Source organism: Corylus avellana, chromosome ca4, assembly GCF_901000735.1.
Source record: "Corylus avellana chromosome ca4, CavTom2PMs-1.0".
Classification (NCBI taxonomy): Eukaryota; Viridiplantae; Streptophyta; class Magnoliopsida; order Fagales; family Betulaceae; genus Corylus; species Corylus avellana.
This window is the reverse complement of record NC_081544.1, coordinates 9,694,564-9,711,746: the sequence shown is the minus strand read 5'-3', so window position 1 is coordinate 9,711,746 and position 17,183 is coordinate 9,694,564. Positions and strand designations below refer to the sequence as shown.

The 17,183-nt window shown below is 35.2% G+C and overlaps 1 protein-coding gene across 1 annotated transcript in view; it reads right to left on the bottom strand.

Annotated features, from left to right (window-relative positions):
- Positions 1-1,236: 1,236 nt before the first annotated feature.
- LOC132178023 (ABC transporter G family member 3-like) overlaps positions 1,237-17,183 on the bottom strand; it is an 18,664-nt gene continuing 2,717 nt past the window's right edge. Inside the window, exon 4 of the mRNA XM_059590489.1 lies at positions 1,237-1,769. Within this exon, the coding sequence (XP_059446472.1) occupies positions 1,237-1,769 (533 nt within the window). The remainder of the gene's footprint in view (positions 1,770-17,183) is intronic.

The window sequence follows — 17,183 nt, the reverse complement described above, 5'->3', positions numbered from 1 at the left end:
AGATGATACTGCTCTCCTTTGTATGGCCCAATGTATCCCTTCATATGAGGATATCATGCGTCTACCAAGTAATACTTTCTTACAAAAAATATACGAATAACAGTCATAATTTTTTTTTTTTTTCATGTATAATTCATTTGTTATTTTTATTAAATACAAACCTCTAGGTGGGTGTGGAAATTGCAATTCTTCCTTCCGAATAGCTTCCAAAAGAATATGTGTTTCATGTGCAGTACCTTCCCATCCAGCCCAGACAAAGGTGAAACATATACGAAAATCACAAATAGCCATAACATTCTGAGTAGGAGTCCCTTTTCGACCAATATATGGTATTTAGTTTGATGGAGAAATTTTAACTGGCACATGGGTCTGATCAATGGCTCCAATACAATCTTTGAAGTATGGCTAATACCGCTCATCATCACGAATTTTGTTTGGAACATCCCTAAACTCCCTATCAATAGGATTAATAATGTCAATCGCCATTCTTGAAACGACCATTAAAACATGAGTAAAATGTCTACTAACTGTTTCTTCTTAATGTTGAAACATTTCTTGCACTATCCTATTCCCAAACCCATGGCCTAAAGTAATCAAAAACATAGCTATCAACTCTTCAAAAGTTAATTTCCTAGCACCTCTTGAATGATATATTTCCTTCAACTCTTTACATAAGTAAAGGAATACGTGTATTTCCATTCTGAAATTTTGTTTGCACCTATCAGGATTACCTTGTACAATCTCCATAACCCACTTATAACCTTTTTGAGAAGAGATCCTACAAGGTTCCTTTGCAATATATGGCATATAATAGTTCTCAACAAATTCTACTGTTGCAACTGCTAGAATAAAAACATCATTTTCATTTTCCCCTTCACCATAATCACTATCACTTGTATCATCTTGAGTGTTTTATAATCACTATTGTTCATGTCTGAAAGGAAAACAAATAAATATATAAACACAAAATTAATATATAAGCACCCATTAAAATAAGAAAAAGAGATATCTACGTAGTTATGAAATATTATAATATACTCACCTTAGTACACAAATCAACACATAAAAAAAAATAAAAATAAAAAATAACATTCAAATAAATCCTTACAGCTTTTCAAATAGTTCATAACAAAACAACATTAAAAAAATAAGAACATTATTCCATGCTACGACGGTTGATTTCTCTATTTCCTATTTGCTTGATAAAGTCAATCTGCAACCATGGCTCTTTAATAGTCACAAACATCTCTCTATGTGATCTCTTAAGAATACCTCTGCTGCAAACTTAAGGATGTCAATGTCATTTTCCCTTTCAGCAATCCCCCAAACAACATCCATAACCTCTTCAATATTACATCCAGGTTTATCGTTGCTCTTAGATGTCACTGTATTCTTACTTTCTATTGCATCACAAATACGACTCAAATGTTGACTAACGATTTGAACTCTTTTCTTTCTATTCTTACATTGAACCGCAAGACCAAACTTCTTATTTTCTTTATCCCGCGTATCTAAATCAGTAGGAATATCATCAATGCCATGTGTATTGAGATTTGGTTTATCATCCAAAACATCTAAACCTTCTAAAATATTGCCATCTTCATCAACCATTACATCTACACCATCTATAACACCAATATCATTAGGAACCAACCCTATGGATGGTGCCCAAGATCCCTCTCTGGTGGCAGTTATATCTTTAAACAATATTTCCACCTTTATAGATAAGCCAAACATGTCGTGCGAAACTTGGTTGCTTCTGGAACTTCCTGTATTTAGGTATATGTAAATATCAATAATAAACACTTTTTAAAATCATTTTAATAAAAAACAAATAACTAGAATTAACCTGCAATTTTTTTTCCCACCAATCATCAGGTGCATCAATTGTCTTTTTCACCAGATCCCATCCAAGGCCAGTTTCCTTGCCTATCAATCTCTTCCAAATGTTCCACTCTTTTTTCAAACTATCCCACTTGTTCTTTCGTTGTTTATACCAATATTGTTTTCCAGTTTTTTCATTAAATTTATTTATCACATTTTTCCATCCTGTCTTATTGAAATGTGTTCCTGGACGGTTACCAGCATGAATCTCAGTAATACATATGTCAAGATAATCTTCTAGCATTTTTTCAATCCAAACTACTTTCTTTATCTGAGTATCTGCGGTAGTAGCAGCAACGTTGCTTTGACCTTTTTTACTCATATTTGTCACATAATAAATAAGCTGATAAAATTATAATTGAAAAGTATGTTAAATATTATTAAAAATTAATAATTTGTTTAAAGTGCTGGCTTTGATAAAATGCAAAAAATAATATGGATATGAAAAACATGCATGTCCACAAACAAAATAGCATTAACAAGATTAGTTCCTTCATACGTAGTTTCTAGGGCCTCCCATGCATCCTTGGCACCATCACAATTTTAAATTCTGGAAAACTCAGTTTGTGAAATTGCTAAGCATAGAGCATTCATAGCTTTGTCATTCGCCATACAAGTTTGTTTTTCAACATTAAACCATTCAGTTGTCGGCTTATCTAGAGCTTGAAATCCAAATTCAATGACTTGCCAAACGTCTATAGATTTTAAGAAAAATCTCATACGGGACTTCCAATACCCATAATTTGATCCATCAAAATTAGGCACAATGTTAAGCGTTTGAGACATCTTAATCAAGAAACAAAGATCACACTCAGGAATTTAATCCATCACGGAGTGAACCCTCTCTGATACCAATTGAAAAATTCTAAACAGAAAAATATCATAATATATGCGGAATTAACAGATATTTATCAAAGCAAACAATCACCAAAATATAAACAATCACACACAAGGATTTTGGTGACGAAGAGGAAACTTTTTAGTAACCGATCTAAAAGTAAAACCTCTCCGGGGTAGCCAAACCCAAGAAATCACTATCAAAAGATTATCCAGAGATTACAGATACTAGGAACACTTACAACCCTTTGCAAGACCTTGGCTCTATAAGATCGACAAGCCTACAACTCGTCTCCTTGCTCACAATCTTATTCAACGTGATTCTCCTTTACCGGACCCTTTAGATAGACTTCTTAATAAAGCTCAATAAAACTAACAATAATCCTCTAAAATGAATAATCATGCTCACACAGATTTTTTTTTTTTTTTTTGTAATTATATTTTTTCTATTTTTTTTTTTCATTCCTATTCTTCTTTCTTTTATTCTAAGTATAGCCTCTCACGAAACCTATGATAGAATTTTGTCAATCTCTCTTTCTATAAAGATGTATATATACCCCCGACAAAACCCTATACCTAACACACTTAAAATTACGTTTTTGGGCCTAAAACTTATGGGGTGTCCGGACAAGTTAATGGGCTGTCCGAATAGGGCCTTGCAAAGCGAAAATAGAGTTTCTAGAAAGTTTGCCTGGACAACCTATCACCGTGTCCGAACATGGCCTGCAGTGGGGAGAAAATAGCATTCTGGAAATGCTGTCTAGTCTTGATCAACAGCTCCGATCGATGTGCGTTTGTGGTCCAATTGAGCTTAAATTTTGCAGGGACATTCATGACACATGAATCTACATTATGAACGGTAAAGATTGGATTCTGATAATTCTATATCAGTGTTTGAGCCCGTGGATAGTAGCCTCTACATTTTGGAACTGAATTAAGCCAACACAAGAACTAACAGAGTAAAATAAGAAAGAGAAACAAATTCATTCTTGAAACAATTAAAAAAAAAAAAAATTGAAGACAAATCCTATCTACCCCACGTGGGAGCTCTTCACAATGCAGCCACACAATGCCCAAGACCAGCTATACCATGCGTACTACTCACTTGTCCACACATTGCCCAAGACCAGCTATACCACGCGTGCTGCTCACTTGTTCTCTCTGCCCAAAGAACAATTATAACCTTAAGACTGCTCAAAGCCATCTTCTTTATTTTCTTTTCCCTTTCTATTTTTTCTAATACTCTTCTTTGCAGGTCTTTCTATCCTCTTTATTTGTTCTTCTCTCTATTTTTTCTAATACTCTTCTATGCAGGTCTTTCCATCCTCTTTATTTTTTTTTCTCTATTTTTTCTAATACTCCTTTCTGCAAATCTTTCCATCCTCTCTATTTTTTTTTTCTCTATTTTTTCTAATACTTTTCTCTGCAGGTCTCTTATATCTTGCAAAATTCTTTTATATATGTCAAGATTGGAACAAAAGAGATGAAAATAATCAAAAATCAAACAAACTCACCAGAACGAGATGAACTTCTGCTTGAGTCTCTCTCCCCGTAGCAACTCTCAATTGCGGCAGAATGATAAGTTTAGTTCATGGTGATGTTTATATATGGGTATGGTTGTCATTTGTTGTAATTTGTACGAGTATTTTTGTCTATTCATCTATTTTATTGAATGCAATCTGCAGCGTGCCTTTCTTTCTAGAAATCCGTTTCACCGGAAGACTCATTTTCGAGCTTCAGCACAAACGTTGTTTTGAGCATTTAGAACCTCAAAAGTGCCTTGCCAATATTTACCAAACGACTGTTTTTTTCCTGAAATGGGCTTCTTAGGCCTCAAAAGCTCGTTTTGGCTCTACAATCCATATACAAGTTATTTCTATCTTTAGGCTTTTTTTTTTTTTTTTTTTTTTTTTTTCTTTGGGAAGTTACTTGGCACAAAGGATTGGAATTGGGAAAATACAAATCTATCACAAATCTGAAACAGATGGCAGATAATATACCTTACCACTTACCACGACAAATTCTAAAACAGACAATTTGCTTGTGTTTTAGGCAAGTGAATGCCCAGTCGAGACTTGGGCTCCATTTATTTATGCAAATTGAATGTTATGTCCAATAATGTTTACATGCGTAGCTTAAAAGTTAAAAGTTGGAATTTACTACTTAATCCGTATACAAGTTATTTCTTTCTTTGTCTTTTTCAACTCGAAAGAAATAACTTTAAGCAAGATAGTGGACTACAAGGGGCCAAAAACATCCTTAGCTTTTTTTTCTTTTCTTTTTTTTTTTTTTTTTTCCATTGTGGAAGTTACTTGGCCCCAAAAGATTTGAATATGGGCAGTAAAAATCTATCACAAATTTGAAAGAGTTAGCAGAATGTGTACCTTACCGCATACCACAACAATTCCTTCAAAAGACAATTTACTTGTGTTTTAGGCAAGCAAATGCCAAGTCGAGACTTGTTGTCCATTGTTTTGATGAATTGAATGTTATGTCAACTTATGTTTACATGCGTGGCTTAGAAGTTTGAAGTTGGAATTTATTACTAAATTCATATACAAGTTATTTCTTTCTTTGTCTTTTTCTTCTTCAACTCAAAAGAAATAATTTGGCGAAACTTTAGAAAGCCCCACTAAACTTCTAGCCGTTTTGACATACCCCCCTGAATTTCCAAAACTCTCACTTAGGCCCCCTGAACTTTGGTTTTCTCTCACTTTGGACCCTTTTAACGTTAAAGTCAAACAATTTAACTTTTTATACCCATTTTACCCTCCCCCAAAACTACGTCATTTTGTATCCTACAACTACAACACCTACCCAGCCTAAAACGACGTCGTCTTAGGCATTAATTTTTTTTAAAAAAAAAAAAAAAAGAAAAGCAAAATTAATTAATTAATTAATTAAAAAAAAAAAATTGGGTCACCCCCTTGGCAAAAAATGGGGTGGCCGGACCACACCATTTAAGTAAAGCGTGGGTGGCCTACCACCCTCATTTATCCTCGGAAGTGGTCGAATTTCATGGTAATACAAGTGGTCCGCCACCCTTGGCCAAAATAAATATGTGCGCCGGGGATCAGAGGGTTAGGTGGCTCTAATTAATTCTCCTCAGAGGTGGTTTCTACCAATCGAAGAAGGGGTGGCTTCAAAACCACCCCCAAGCCAAGGGGGTGGCCGGGCCACCCCTGATTTCTTTTTTTTTTTTAATATTATACTCAAAACGACATCGTTTTGGGTTGGGTGGTGATGTAGTTTTGAAGCCCAAAACGGTGTAGTTTTGGAGTCCAAAACGACATAGTTTTGGTTGAGGGTAAAATGGGTATAAAAAGTTAAAAGGGTCCAAAGTGAGAGAAAACAAAAGTTCAGGGGACCTAAGTGAGAGTTTAGAAAATTCAGGGAGGGTATGTCAAAACAGCTGGAAGTTTAGGGGGGCTTTCTGAAGTTTCCCCAAATAATTTTAAGCAAAATAGTGGACTATAATGGGCCATACAAATCTTTATCTTTTTCTCATTTAGGAAGTTACTTGGCACAAAGGATTGGAATTGGGGCAATATAAATCTATCACAAATCTGAAAGAAGCAGAAGAGTATATACCTTACTGCTTACCAGGACAAATCCTCAAAAAGGCAATTTGCTTGTGTTTTAGGCAAACGAATGCATAGTTGAGACTTGGTCTCCATTTGTTTCAACGAATTAAATGTTCTGTCCAATTATATTTACATGCGTAGCTTTGAAGTTAAAACTGGAAATTTACTACTTAATCCATATAAAAGTTAGTTCTTTCTTTCTCTTTTTCTTCTTCAACTCGAAAGAAATACCTTTAAGCAAGATAGTGGACTACAATAGGCCCAAAAAATCATTAGCTCTTCCTTTTTTTCTTTTTTTCTTTTTTCATTTGAGAAGTTACTTGGCCCATAGGATTTGAACTTGGGCAATACAATTCTATCACAAATCTAAAAGTGGTGGCAGAATGTATACCTTATGACTTGCCACGACAAATCCTAAAATAGACAATTTGCTTGTGTTTTAGGCAAGTGAATGCTAAGTCGAGACTTCGGCTCCATTTGTTTCTACAAATTGATTGCTAGGCCAACTTATATTTAAATGCGTAGCTTAGATGTTAGAAGTTGGGATTTATTACTTAATCCATATACAAATTATTTCTTTCCTTGTCACTTTCTTCTTCAAACTCAAAAGCAATAACTTTGAGCAAAATAGTGGAATACAATGGGCCATTGAAATCTTTTGCTTTTTTTTTTTTTTTTTTTTTTTCATTTGGAAAGTTACTTGGCACAAAGGGTTGGAATTGGAGCAATACATTCTATCACAAATCTGAAAGAGGTGGCAGAATATATACCTTACCACTTACCATGACAAATCGAAAAAAGACAATTTGCTTGTGTTTTCGGTAGGTGAATGCCTAGTCAAGACTTGGGCTCCATTTATTTATGCAAATTGAATGCTATGTCCAATTATGTTTACATGTGTAGCTTAAAAGTTAAAACTTAGAATTTACAACTTAATCCGTACAAAAGTCATTTCTTTCTTTGCCTTTTTGTTCTTCAACTCGAAAGAAACACCTTTAAGCAGGATAGTGGACTACAATGGGCCAAAAAATCCTTAATTTTTTTTTTTTCATTTGGGAAGTTACTTGGCGCAAAGGATTTGAATTTGGGCAATACAAGTCTATCACAAATTTGAAAGAGTTGGCAGAATATATACATTGCCTCATACCACAACAAATCCTTAAAAAGACAATTTGCTTGTATTTTAGGCAAGTGAATGTCACGTCGAGACTTGGGCTCCATTCGTTTTGACAAATTGAATGTTATGTCAACTTACGTTTACATATGTAGCTTAAAAGTTTGAGGTTGGAATTTATTACTTAATTCATATACAACTTATTTCTTTCTTTGTCTTGTTCTTCTTCAACTCGAAAGAAATAACTTTAAGCAAAATAGTGGACTACAATGGGCCATACAAATCTTAAGCTTTTTTTCATTTGCAAAGTTACTTGGCACAAGGGATTGGAATTGGGCCAATACAAATCTATCACAAATCTGAAAGAGGTGACAGAATATGTACCTTACCACATTCCACGACAAATCGAAAAAAGACAATTTGCATGTGTTTTATACATGTGAATGCCAAGTCGAGACTTGGGCTCCATTTGTTTCTGTGAATTGAATGCTATGTCCACTTATGTTTACATGCGTAGCTTAAAAGTTAGAAGTTAAATTTACTACTTAATCTGTATAAAAGTTATTTCGTTCTTTGTCTTTTTCTTCTTCAACTCAAAAGACATACCTTTAAGCAAGATAGTGGACTACAATGAGCCAAAAAAATCCTTAGCCTTTTTTTTTTTTTTTTTTTTTGCAGCATTTGGGAAGTTACTTGGCCCAAAGGATTTGAATTTGGAGAATACAAATCTATCACAAATCTGAAAGAGGTGGCAGAATGTATACCTTACCACTTACCACGACAAATCCTAAAAAAGACAATTTGCATGTGTTTTAGGCAAGTGAATCCCAAGTCGAAACTTGGGCTCCATTTGTTTCGACAAATTGAATGTTATGTCAACTTATGCTTACATGCATAGCTTAAAAGTTTGAAGATGTAATACTTAATTCACATACAATTTATTTTTTTCTTTGTATTTTTCTTCTTCAACTCGAAAGAAATAACTTTAAGCAAAATAGTGGACTACAATGGGCCATACATATCATTAGCTTTTTTTTCATTTGGGAAGTTACTTGGCATAAGGGATTGGAATTGGGGCAGTAAAAATCTATCATAAATATGAAAGAAGTGGCAGAATATATACTTTGCCACTTACCACGACAAAACTTAAAAAAGACAATTTGCTTGTGTTTTAGGCATGTGAATGCCAAGTCGACACTTGGGTTCCATTTGTTTATGCGAATAGAATGTTGTGTCCACTTATGTTTACATGCATAGCTTAGAAGTTAGAAGTTGAAATTTAGTAATTAATCCGTATAAATTTTATTTCTTTCTTTTCCTTTTTCTTCTTCAACTCAAAAGAAATAGGGGAAACTTCACTAAGGCCCCCTGAACTTCAAAAACTCGCATTTTGGACCCTTAAACTTCCATTTTCTCTCACTTTAAACCCATCTATTAGTTTTCAATGTTAAATGCCCATTATAGCCCTACACAGCCCACTTGAAATTCCGAAAATGCCCAAAACTACAGCACCCACCCCAGCCCAAAACGACACCGTTTTGGGCACTAAATTTTTTTTTTTTTTTTTTTTTTTGGGAAAAAAAAAAAGGGGAAAAAGGGGGAGAAGGATCGGGCTTGGCCAAAATGGGGTGGCTGGACCTCCCCATTTTTGGCCAAGGGGGTGGCTCCAATCTAGGGGTGGTTCAGGCCAAGGGGGTGGTCCGGCCACCCCCTTGGCGCTGGCGGTGGTCCGGCCACCCCAAATGCACCGATCCCCCACCTTTTCTTTTTTTTTGCCAAGGGGGTGGCCGGACCACCCCCTTGGCCATGGGGGTGGTTCGACCACCCCCAAATCGGCCAGGGCGTGGCTGGAGCCACCCCCTTTGCCAAAATTGGGGTGGTCCGGCCAGCCATTTTACCCAAGGGGTGGCTGGAGCCACCTCGATATTACCCTTTTTTTCATTTTTTAATATTTTGCTTCTTTTAAAAAAAAAAATAAAAAAATTAATGCCCAAAACGACGTCGTTTTGGGCTAGGTGAGTTGTAATTTTTAGGGATCCAAAACGGTGTAATTTTAACAAGGGGTATAAAGGGTATAAAAAAGTCAAACAGTTAAATCTAACGTTGAAAACTGATGGAGGGGTCCAAAGTGAGAGAAAATAGAAGTTTAAGGGTCCAAAATGAGAGTTTTTCAAGTTCAGGGGGGTCTGCAAAATCGGCCAGAAGTTCAGAGGGCTTTAGTGAAGTTTCTCCTAAGAAATACCTTTAAGCAAGATAGTGGAGTACTACAATGGGCCAAAAAAATCCTTAGCTTTTTTTTTTCCTTTTTTTTTATTTTTTTATTTTTTATTTTTTATTTGGGAAGTTACTTGGCCCACAGGATTCGAATTTGGGCAGTAAAATTCTATCGCAAATTTGAAAGAGTTGGCAGAATGTATACCTTACCGCATACCACAACAAATTCTAAAAAAGACAATTTGCTTGTGTTTTAGGCAAGTAAATGCCAAGTCGAGACTTGTGGTCCATTTCTTTCGACGAATTGAATGTTATGTCAACTTATCTTTACATGCATAGCTTAGAAGTTAAAACTTGGAATTTATTACTTAATCCGTATACATGTTATTTCTTTCTTTGCCCTTTTCTTCTTCAACTCGAAAGAAATAACTTTAAGCAAAATTGTGGACTACAATGGGCCAAACAAATCTTTAGCTTTTTTTTTTTTTTTCATTTGGGAAGTTACTTGGCACAAAGGATTAGAATTGGGGCAATACAAACTGTTAGTTCTTTTGTTTGGCTTAATTCAGTTCCAAAATGCAGATGCTACTGTTCACAGGCTTAAACACTGATATAGAATGCTCAGAATCCAATCTCCACCATTCATAATGTAGATTCATGTGTTATGAACGTCCCTGCAAACTTTCAGCTCAATCGGACCATAAACGCCCATCGATCAAAGCTGTTGATCAAGACTGGACTGGCCAGGTCCGGACCGCAATTCCCCGGGTCCGGACCTCATTTCCAGAAACTAAAATCTTGCTCCGCAAAGCTGTGTCTGGACCGCCCATTAACATGTCCGGACACCCCATAAGTTTCAGGCGCAAAAACGTGATTTTAAGTGGGTTAGGTCTAGGATTTTGTTAGGAATATATATACATCATTATAGAAGAGAGAAGTACGAATTTTCACCCCAAGAGAGTTCGTGTGAGGTTGTGCTTGAGTGATTATTTTGTTGTGAGCCAAATTGATTCCTCTTAGAGGATTTTTGTTTGTATTGATTGTGTGCTTAATTGAAGTCTATCGGAAGGGTCCGATAAAGGAGAATCACGTTGAAGAAGATTGTGAGCGAGGAGACAAGTTGGAGGCTTGTCGATCTTACAGAGTCAAGGTCTTGCAAAGGGTTGTAAGTGTTCCTAGTGTCTGTAATCTCTGGATAATCTTTTGATAGTGATTTCCTGGGTTTGGCTGCCCCGGAGAGGTTTTACTTTTAGATCGGTTTCTAAAAAGTTTCCTCTTCGTAACCAAAATATTTGTGTCTGCCTCTTTATTGCTTTATATATTTTGGGTGATTGAATTGTTTATTGCTTCATAGTATTAATTCCGCATAAATTGTGATAAACAAGTTTTTGGAGTCGACATAGCGTTTTTCAATTGGTATCAAAGCGGGTTCACTCTGTTTGGATTAAATTCTTGAGTGAGATCTGTTGACTCTTGTTTGCTATGAATACTTCTCAAGGGGAATATGATCTTATAAACTCCTTCAACAATTTGTTGGAAAAATTCACTCTTTTGAGACATCAATACACAAATTGTTTGGGGGATTTTCAAGATCTTAAACATGTGAATGAATCTATTGTTAATGAATTGTCTGAATCACATGTCCTAATTGATTCTTTGAAATCTGATAAAGAATCTTTGGCGAATGATTTGTCTAAATCACATATCTTGATTGATTCTTTGAAATCTAAGATTTCTGTGCTTGTTGAAAAGTCTTTATCACTTGAGAATGAATTGAATGTTTCTAAGGTACTCTCACGAAATTTCTCTAGTGATAGTTTGAAAAGTTTTCTTTGTACTGAAGAATTTGTTCCTAACAAGCCTAGTATCATTGTTGATAATGTTGGTGCATCTACCTCACATGTTTCTAATGAGTCCTTGAATGTTGAGCCTGTGAATGTTAAAGAAACCAAGGCTAATTTTTCTAAGACTCCTTCAGTTAAACAAACTCAAGGTAGGTTTTTTCCTACATGCCATCATTGTGGGATTGTTGGTCACATTAGACCAAACTGTTGGAAATTCAAAGCTACTCCAAAGAAAGAAAATCATGTAGCTGCTCCGACTCTCCATGGTAAGAAAGGTAAGAAAATTTATGTTAAGCATCATGCATCTTACCCTAAGCTTAGAGTCATGCATCCTCATAGAAAATTACCTTTTAAAAGGTTTGTGCCCACTTGTCATCATTGTGGAAAGGTTGGTCATATTCGACCAAAGTGTTTTGATTTGAAATCCCATAAGCATAAAAGTGAAAATTCCTATTCTAGGAAAGAAAGTGAGGGTTTGGTCATAATGATGAGAGAAGTGCTATCTAGGCTAGATAAGTTTGAGCAAAGTCATAAGTCTAGACCTAAGATTTATCAAGTGTGGGTTAGGAAGGATGATACCATTCACCCATTGAGGGGGAGTGGTAGTGATCTCACCTAAAGTTAGGTGAGTCAATAACATGCCTAGGATTGATTGCTTTGCTTATTTTGTAATATCCTAGAGCATGTTGTTTTTTTTTGCATTGCATTTTTTTTGTTTTTGCTTTATTGTTTATGCACTGCATTTTTTTTGTTGTTACACTTTTTGTGTGAAGAGTATATACATGATTGTTTTGAGATTCATGTTTTGAGGCATATTCATAAAGGATTTTTCAAAAAATTCATATATTATGATCTTTGAAAAGCTTATAGATGAGATGTTGTGTGCGGACCACCAAGATTTTTGTCTACTTGCTAATCAAATGTTCAGGAATGTGTAATGTCTTGTGAAGACCTAGAAGTAGTTATTAAACCAAATCATTATTTTGTAGTGGGACCTATAAGATGTGATGAAAGTTTAATGCTAAAGGACATTCATGTATTGCTTGTTGTAATCTCAATTCAAGCATGTTGTTTTGTTTTGCATTGCATTTTTCTTTGTTTTACATTTGTTTTTTTTTCGTGTGCATTTCTTTTGTGAAAAATTTCAAAAAGACAAAAATATGTTACTTTGATTGTTTCCTTTTCTTTCTTTTGTCTTATACACCTAGATAGTCCATTAATTTCTCATGTTGCTTTTTATGGATTTAATTCCTTACGTCTTGGAATGTTCTTAATATGCATGAGATGAAAATTTGTGTCAATGGACTTGTTTTTGTGGTTACCTAAAGCCTGAGCTTATGTGGTACATTTTGCCTATGCTTTATCTTTTGTGCACATTTAAGCTTAAATTGAGGTTTTGTTTCACTTTATTTGTGAGGTCTGTTAGGTAACCATATGAGGTTTTTGACTAGTAATATTTTTCAAATTGATCATATGCTAGTTGAACCTAGGGCTTAAAAATTCCTGCTTTCTCTTTTGTGGTAAGCACCAAAAGTTTAAGGACACTTTCTCAAAGAGAAAAATAAACAAAATAGTGAAACAAATAAAATCAAAAGATCATATTCCAAAAGGAATTTATTTCACTGTTTCAAACTTGTGCAAAATATTTTACAAGGAGAATTGTATAGGATGAGAGTGGCTAGGCCCTAGTATGATAAGGTTTGACTTTTGATTTGATATACTTGTCAAAACCTCATGGTGGTGAAACTTTCTCCTCATTTTGTAAATTAAAATTTTTTTTCTTTGGATGGCTTACCCACACACCACACAAGCATAGGCTGAATGGAACATTTTCTTGGCGGGGTTAAGCAATATGAGTTCTAGCCATTTCTAGTCTCATGTATATTTTGCATATTTGGAGCATGTTTGGATATTCATTGTGCAATACATGAGTCATTGATGTGTTATCATGTGTGTTCTTTTAACTTTTAAGGGGGAGAAACATGCTTTGCATTTCCAGTTTCCTGTTGTTAATTGAGTCATACATTGAGGGGGAGTTTTGCTGATGTTTCTTTATAATCACGCATCATTTTTTTTCATGAGTTTTATTTATGTCTTATTGTTCCACATATGCCTTGATGTATTTTGTGAAGTGTTTCAGGAAACATGAAGACCTTTTGTCATTCTGTGACAAAAAGGGGGAGTAAATATGGGGAGATGATGGGATTGGCTCGACATTTTGGTTTTGTCACTGAATTGCCAAAGGGGGAGTTTGTTAGTTCTTGTGTTGGCTTAATTCAGTTCCAAAATGCAGATGTTACTGTTCATGGCTCAAACACTGATATAGAATGCTCAGAATCCAATCTCCACCGTTCATAATGTAGATTCATGTGTTATGAACGTCCCTACAAAATTTCAGCTCAATCGGACCACAAACGCCCATTGATCGGAGCTGTTGATGAAGACTGGACAGGCCGGGTCCGGACCGCAATTCCCCGGGTCCGGACCTCATTTCCAGAAACTAAAATCTTGCTCCGCGAAGCCGTGTCCGGACCGCCCATTAACATGTCCGGACACCCCGTAAGTTTTAGGCCCAAAAACATGATTTTAAGTGGGTTAGGTCTAGGGTTTTGTCGGGGGTATATATACATCATTATAGAAGAGAGAAGCACAAATTTTCACCCCCAGAGACTTCGTGTGAGGCTGTGCTTGAGTGATTATTTTGTTGTGAGCCAAATTGATTCCTCTTAGAGGATTTTTGTTAGTATTGATTGTGTGCTTAATTGAAGTCTATCGGAAGGGTCCGATAAAGGAGAATCACGTTGAAGAAGATTGTGAGCGAGGAGACAAGTTGGAGGCTTGTCGAGCTTATAGAGTCAAGGTCTTGCAAAGGGTTGTAAGTGTTCCTAGTGTCTGTAATCTCTGGATAATCTTTTGATAGTGATTTCCTGGGTTTGGCTGCCTCGGAGAGGTTTAACTTTTAGAACGCTTTCTAAAAGGTTTCCTCTTCGTCACCAAAATCTTTGTGTGTGATTGTTCATATTTTGGTGAATGTTTGTTTTGATATATATCTGTTAATTCCGCATAAAATTGTGATATTTATCTGTTTAGAATTTTTCAGAAATATTAAAAAATAAAAAGTAATTTTATGGTTTTCCTTTCTTTGGCCTTTTTCCCAATCGTTACTTCTGCCTATAAACCATAAGATAATACTAGATATCTCAACACTTTTTCCCAAATCCCTTTTCCCAAATGATTTGGTCTATTCAATAAATAAATAGATTTATATTGCTTTTTTTTTTTTTTTTTCTTAAATAAATGTGGGGTCAAAATCATTTGGAAAAGAGAATTTGAGAAAAAGTGTTAGGTTGCCTAGTAGCCCTCTAAACCATATAATTTTCCTTAGATCCGGTTAAATGAAATGGTGAGGATCCTTATCCTTTGTTCTCTTCCATCAACATTAAATGCCAAATATCATTCGCTTTCAGCTACATCTATTGTCCCTTTGAAAATACCATTTATCTGTCACCCTTGATTAATCCCGTCTAATATGAGCCATTGAATCTAAATCCTTGTGCATTTAATCCCCACCTGCAAACACACATTTTCCAATTAATCCTTTTAATCTCGAACTGTCCCTTCCTTGTGACCCTGCCCGGCCAGAGGCCTATCCACAAACCATAATTTTTTTTTTAATTCTTATAAAAGTTTACTAAATAAATAATAGTTCAAAGTGCTAAATTACATTTTTTCCTAGAAAATAATAACAAACCATAAGTAAACTATCTAGCTACTAAGCAATTAAGCCTAGCTTTAACACACTACCAAAAAAAAAAAAAAAGGGTTCTCCAGGCGCCCAAAAAGCGCTAGGGAAGAGAAAACAAACGTTGTGAATTGTAATCCCGGCGTTTGGTGTTAACACCGTGTTAAACAATGTCGGCAAAGCTTTTTCCCGTCGTTTTGAGCGAACACTGATGAAGATAATCTCAAGGACGATGTCTTCTGCAAATGCTGGAGAAGGAATATGTATCAGTGTCATCTGTCAACGCCGGCAAAGGAGGATGCCAGCATTTTCTGCAAACACCAGAGAAGGAATATGTGTCGGCGTCATTTGTTGACGCCAACAGAGGAGGATGTGCCGGCGTCCTCTGTCAACGCCAACAAAGGTTGTTGTGCCAGCATTTTAGTTTGGCCGGACCACCCCATTGGGCCAAGCTAAAAAAAAAAAAAAAATTAATGGGGTGGCCAGACCACCCCTGCTGGACCATGGGGTGGCCGAAGCCACCCAAGGCCAACAGGGGTGGTCCGGCCACCCCTTATGGGTTGTCTGGCCAACCTTAGTTTTTTTTTTAAATATTTTCTAATTTTTTATTATTATTATTTTTATTTTTATTTTTTTAAAATCTAAAATAATATTTTATTATTAATTTTAGTTAGTGGACATGTGTCCTATTATGACTTTAGAATTTCTAAGAAGAAATCTTAGCCATAAACTAGATATTCTCGTCCATTTTGGACTAGAGATGATCCTATTCCCCAAATGAAATGGTGAGGATGCTTCTCCTTTGTTATCTTCTATCAACATTAAATGCCACATACAATTCTCTTTCAGCGACATTTATTGCCCCTTGAAGCTAAAAAAAAAACATTTATTGCCCCTTCGAAAATATAATTCATCTGTCGCCCTTGATTAATCCCCTTTAATGCCCACTTGCCAACACACATTTTCCAATTCAACCTTTTTAATCTCAATCTTCCAATCGCTCGAAATTTAATCCAAACTATCCATAATTCTTACAACTATAGACTTTCAAAGTCTGATACAAAGTAATTCTTTAAGTCATTTTTGTACTTCTCTTGCGTCCCTTCAAGAATGATGTGGCTATTAAAATCACCATTAAGCTTGTAATTGATAATTATTGAACTTTGATCAAATAGTGATGTTAATAGCCACATCATTTTTGGAGGGACTTAAGAGGGATACAAAAGAGACTTTTAGAATTACTCGTCTTATACACCTTCCAATCACTTTAGAAGTCACTCTTATGTTCATCTTGTGTTACTCTAAGAATGAGGTGGCTTTGAAATCACAATTTCATCAAAATTCAATAATGATCAATCACAAGTTCAATAATAATTTTAGAAGCCACATTATTTTAAAGTGACACAAGAGAAATACAAGAGTGACTTCTAGTATTACTCCACTAATAGTCTACCAAACCAGCTCTCACAATTTCAATTTTAATGGGTAAAACAGTAAACTCAACTCAGATAGAGGGGTTTAAAGTAAGTGAGGTCTATTTCTGAGATAGTACTATAATAAATAATTGATCATAATATAAATCACTAATTAATGAATAATTTGTTTCAAAAAAGTTTTTTTTTTTTTTTAGTTAATAACTTTTTTGGTACCTGAGTTTTCACTTTTTTATTTTTTCTCCCCTGAGTTTTAAAACATGACAAATCTAGTACCCAACCTATGGGGAAAAGACAAAATCAATACCTCTGTTAGTTCCGTCAGTCCTAATTAACGGGTTTAGTAGGAAAATCAACAAGGAAAGCTTAGAACTAGTCTCTGAAATTACCCGAAAGAACTTGGACATGTAATAGTGTCTGAAATAAAATAAATTCTTGTCAACTCGGCAACACATTCTTTCCCTTGTTTTCTTGGCAACCAAACAGTGGCAGCTCGGTTTTTTTTTTTTTTTTTTTTTTTAATTTTTTAAT